Consider the following 5695-nt stretch of genomic DNA (forward strand, 5'->3'; position numbering starts at 1 on the left):
TTTTTGAAAATAATGAGAAAATATGGTAGATTTGGAACTATATAAATAAGGAAGCAAAATCAACCATAATTCTACCACTGAGGAATAGCCACTATTCACAACTTTGTGTATTTCCTTCCATTATTTTTACTATATACATAATATCCTCATACACCTTGTGGTCATGTTCTACCCATTCTATTTTATAGTCTGTATTTTTCATTTATCAAAGACATTTTAAAGTCATTTGTCATCAATTATAATATTTTTAATGGCTGCCTAGAAATGTTATAAAAATAGACCATAATTTATGGTCCTAAACACAACTAGTGAACCTTCAAATTCATTCTCATCCTTTTACTATTATTTTAGCATTCCAGGTTACTATCTCTGTACATATTTTGAGGGGCTAATATCTGGTTAAGATAAATTTCTAAAATAGATTTTGGGACTCCAAATATACATTTCAGATGTATATTGGCCAGCCGTATTTATTATTTTGTAAATTCTGTTTTGTGTCTTTTTTCCTACTGAGATGTTAAAAATTTTATTATTAAGACACCAGGTCTTCATTATTGCAGTGAGCTATGGACACACTGCTGCACCCCAGCTTGGGCAACACAGAGAGACTCTGTCTCTACCCAAAAAAAAGAGCTTTATATACTTTTTTAAAAATGAGAGATGTTAGAACATTGGTTATCTGGTACAAAAAAAGATTTGCAATGAAAAATGATGAAGAGAAAATCTGTCTACACAAGCAGCATATACTACGAATGAGCCCTATTCACATCTCGATTGAATTAACTACCTCTACTTTGCTGATCTTGGATCCAGCCCAGTGATTTTAAGCTCTGTCTTTCTAAAGATGTTGGCCACTCTTGTCTGAAAAAGGCATTTGACACATAATTACTTTTGCCTTTTTTTAGTGCAACGCAAAGCTAAAGAACAGGAAGAACTCGCTATGGAAAAGGAACGCATAAATGAAGGCCTTAAAGAGCTTAACTGTGAAGAGAAAGAGAACTTTGCAAGGTATGATTTCATTTTCTTTATTATCATCAGCTCCTTAACAAAGGATTTCCAACACACAGAGAGGATAGTGTGCCATAATTTATGCATTGCTGGTGTTATTTTACATGAGAATACACTTGTTCTTCTAAATGCTCAATAATTCATAAAATTTCAAGTAAAAATAGGTACTGCTGGGGCATGCTGACTCACACTTGTAATCCTAGCACTCTGGGAGGCCAAGGTGGGAGGATTGCTTGAGGTCAGGATTTCAAGACCAGTATGAGCAATAGTGAGACCCTGTCTCTACTAAAAATAGACACATTAGCTGGGCTTGCTGGTGGGTAGCTATAGTCCTAGCTACTGGGGAGGCTGAGGCAGGAGGATTGTTTAAGCCCAAGAGTTTGAGGTTGTAGTGAGCTATGATGTTACTGCACTCTAGCTGTACTTTAGACTCTGTCTCAAAAAAAAAAAAGTACCAATAGTCCTGGTAAAATTAAATTCTATTTCCATTTTGTACATTGCGATTATACACATTAGGTATTAAGCTGAATGAATATCTTTAAAAATAATCAAATTGAAACAATGAAAAAATAGTATCTACCCTAAATCCTAATGAAGAACAAGAAGACTTTTCCCCCCATGAAGTAAATCCTGAAATATAGGGTGGCCTAATGAGCTACATTAGCAGACCTAACTTATTAGGGACAAGAGTCCATGCAGATGTCTTCAGGAGGGTTGTTTCAGCCTCACTGGGATAGACAATGAAAATAAATGCTCTGGGTGCTTTGAGAAATACCCCTGCTCTCCTTGGATAAGCCTCTTTGCTGGAATTAGCTAGTGTCCTTCTGATCACTACAAATCAGGCTTGGAGGAAGAAGCAGCTGCCTTCTTGTATGTTTTCCAGACTATAGCAGGCTCATCCCATTGATGGCCAAGATACTGAGTTAGGCAGCCAGTGTAGTGGAGGAAGAAGACCTGGCTCCTCTAATTGCTGGTCTCCCTCCTTGTTCCTGGGGCCTGTCCCCGGACTAACCCACACCACAGTGCATAGGAATAAGCTTCTTTCTTTCTAGAGAGAGTATGGTTAATGTGCCTGAGCCTATTGTCAACTGGGGACACTAGCAACAATATCTGGCCCACTCTATACACTACTTGATACTGTCTCTGCTCTGGAGATCTTTCCTCATTGTTGAAAAGTCTACTGTTATAAATTTGAGGAAACTCAATAAATACCACCTCTTTTCCTTGATAAACTTCTAAATCAACTAAGAGGTACAAAACAAGTAGGGGCAGAAGGTATTATAGTTACCTATTGCTGCTTAACAAAACATCCCCAAATTTATGGTTTAAAGCAATTTGCGATTATCTCTTATGATCCTGTGGGTTGACATGGCTCAGCTAGGTTGTTCTTGTTGAGGTATCTTATGTGGTTGAAGTCTAAACCATATGACTGAGGTTATACTCATCTGAAGGCTTGACTGGGGTAGACACCTGTGCATTTAGCTGGCCGCATGCTGACTATAGTCCAGGATCTCAGTTACCAATTATCAGTTGTAGTTTTCAACTGGAACACCTCCTGGGTGTTCCATATGGGTTTGGACTTTTCACAGTATGGTGTCTTGCCCTGAGAGGAAGAGTTCCAATAGCAAGTGTTCTGAGAAAAGAAGAGGAAGCTGCCAGGCCAGTTAAAGGCCATTCCTAGGACTGGCATAGCATCACTTCTGCTGTGTTCTGTTGGTCACAAAAGCAGTCACAGAACTCATCCAAATTCAAGGGACTAGGGAAATAAGCTCCATCTTTTGATAGGGGAGTATCAGTTCACATTGCCACAGAACACATGGGAAGGGGGATAGTACTATCTTTAGAAAATACAGTCTACCACACGGGAGTATCCAAACCACAATCTTTTATTTCTGATAAAAGTTGGGTATTTTCTGACAACGATAATCAGTGCTCTGATTCTTCAGACACAACTGGGTATTCAACAACTCAATTCAATTCTCATATCAACTACACAGAGTTGGTGCAGACCCCATAGGTTAAGGGCTTAGTCACATAAGACTGCTTCCACTTTAGACACCAGATCTAAATCCCAGCCACCTTCTGACCAGCCAGCTGCAAATTGGGAGTTCCCACGACCTCCTCCTCAGGTTCAGTAGTTTGCTAGAGCTGCTCCCAGAACAAGAATACCTTACTTATGTTTACCTGTTCATCATAGAGGATACAACCCAGGAGCAGCCAAATGGAAGAGAAGCTCAGGACTTCCACGACCCCAGCACTTCTGTGTGCTCACTCTCCCAGAGGTTCTCAGAACCTCATCCTTCAAGAGTTTTTTATGGAGTTCAATCTCCAGTGTCCCTTCTTCCCAGAAGTCAGTGGGTGGGGCTGAAAGTTCTAATGCTCTAATCACTTGGCCTTTCTAATGACCAGCCCCATTCAGAGGCTACCCAAGGGCCCCATCCTAAGTTGCCTCAGGAACTTTAACTCATGTATTCTTATGAATAACAACAGATGCTCCTGTTGCACAGGAAATGTCAAGAGTTTAGGAGCTCTGTGCCAGGAACTAGGGACAATAAGCAATATAATTCTTGTTATGCCACAACTGACAATAAAAATGTGGCCTAAAATTATAAAATGAAGGAAGTATAATCATTATGGAAAACAGAATGGAGGTTCCTCAAAAAATTAATGGTAGAGCTGCCATATGATCCAATAATCCCACGTTTTGATATTTATCCAAAAAATTAAGAGCAGGGTCTTGAGGAAATACTTAGACACCCATGTTCATAGCAGCACTATTTACTGTATCTAAGAGGTATCAATGTCTTATCAACTAGTGAATGGGTAAACAAAATGTGGTATATGTGTACAATGGGATTTTATTTAGCCTTAAAAAGGAATAAGATCCTGTCACAAGCTACAATATCAATGAACCTTGAAGACATTATGCTAAGTGAATAAGTCAGTTACAAAAAGACAAATACTATATGATTCTAATTTTACAAGCTTCTAAGGCAGTCAAGTTCATAGGAACATAAAGTTAAAATGCTGATTACCAAGGGCAGGGGGGAGGAGAAAGGGGAGTTGGTGTTTAAAGGGTATATAGTTTCAAATTTGTAAGAAGAAAAAGTTCTGGATATCTCTTTCACAACAATCTGAATGCACTAAACTACTGATAGACACTTAAAAATGGCTAAGATTTTTTGTTTGTGTTTTTTGTTACAATATAAATATTACATTATGAATTCCCCAAATATGTCTTGTATATTAAAAATGTGACTTATATATGCAAGAGGTTGAACAGGATGTTTGGCTGAGACTAACTTACCCACTCAGTCCCCAGCAGGGCCAGACTGTAGGCCTTTTGACCTGGAGCAGAGAAGGAAACAGGCAGTCCAGCCACCAGGAGGAAAAGGGAAAAGCTTCCCTGAGCAGCCTGCTTGTTCTCATCAATTTTCCCAATAGATAAGTTCTTCCTTGGAGAAGAGAAAGGGAGAGAAACCAAGGACTCCCTCCACATGGCGTTAATATTTCAAGCAGGGATGCATTCCCTCTCTAAAATCAATGTTTGTTCTAGGATCATACTAATGATTATTGTGTAAGAAACCCATTATTGAGTTTTTAATCTATTTCCTCTCTGTGCACTCTAATTTTAATGGGAATTTTGATTTGGCTTCACAAATTATATTCTAATTGTAATGCTCTAAATAAACCCAAATGCTTACTTTTATAATTGTATGCTTTGATTTTTCTAATATTTCAGACGCCAAGCTTTAGCCCAGGAGTACCGGAAGCAACTTCAGGAGCAAATAGCCTACCGGGAGAAGGCCCGAGAGGCAGAGGAGGCAGAGAAACGCCGAGAGTATGAAGCAGGTGTAGAAGCAAACAAGGTTTGCCTGAACAAGATCCAGGAGATCCTGTCCGCTCAAGTGCTGCCCCAGTACGTCCATCCCATGCGGAAAGCGTGCCCTAGCAAGCTCCCACCATAGCTGCATGAGCATAAACGTATCTTTTCTCAGTCTTAGTATTTTTAACAACAGTATTGCTTGGATATTCCTTTTAACTCGTGGGTAAGCTGTTCTTTTTTTTCTTTGAGTTTGAATAATTAATTGTACAAAATTTTCTTCCTTCAAATAAACTTGTTCCGTTTTAGATTTCATAAACCTACAAATCTGAATGATGTTCTTTATGTCACAGTTATTTTCTGGACTTTCTTCCATGCCTGCCTTTTTTATTCACTTGTTAATAGCTATTTTCTGCAATCTATCTAACCATATGCCCATTTCCTCTTCCCTTCTTTTTTGTTCCTCTCTCATGTACATAAATGAGTGTTAACAGGGCATTTTTGTAGGGAGAACTGGGACTAATAGCCACTTCCATTAACCCAGTTATCCAGTCATCGAACGAATATTTACTGAGTGTCTTCCATGTGCCAGTCTCTAATCTAGATCTTGAGACTTCAGCAAGAACAAAACAAACCTCTTGCTTTTGTGGAGCTTACGTCCCAAGGGGGAAAACAGTAAGCATTAAGTGCAAAAAGCAGGGCACGGCAGGTTCACCATTATATATGTGATGTTAGAAAAGGCCTCTCTGAGCAGCTGTTACTTGATGAGAGGTCTCAGTGAACTAGCCGTGGGTTATCTGGGGGAAAAACATCCCAAGCAGAGGAAAGAGCAAGGGCAAGGGCCCTGGGGCAGAAGTCTGCTGA

The 5695-nt window shown here is 39.3% G+C and overlaps 1 protein-coding gene across 1 annotated transcript in view; it reads left to right on the forward strand.

The window, feature by feature from the left end:
• CFAP53 (cilia and flagella associated protein 53) overlaps nt 1-4976 on the forward strand; it is a 24550-nt gene extending 19574 nt beyond the window's left edge. The window contains exons 6-7 of the mRNA XM_012801998.1: nt 906-1008; nt 4751-4976. Of these exons, the coding sequence (XP_012657452.1) occupies nt 906-1008; nt 4751-4976 (329 nt within the window). The remainder of the gene's footprint in view (nt 1-905; nt 1009-4750) is intronic.
• Nucleotides 4977-5695: the final 719 nt, after the last annotated feature.

The sequence above is a fragment of the Otolemur garnettii genome, unplaced genomic scaffold (assembly GCF_000181295.1).
Source record: "Otolemur garnettii isolate 467f Iridium unplaced genomic scaffold, OtoGar3 scaffold00012, whole genome shotgun sequence".
Classification (NCBI taxonomy): Eukaryota; Metazoa; Chordata; class Mammalia; order Primates; family Galagidae; genus Otolemur; species Otolemur garnettii.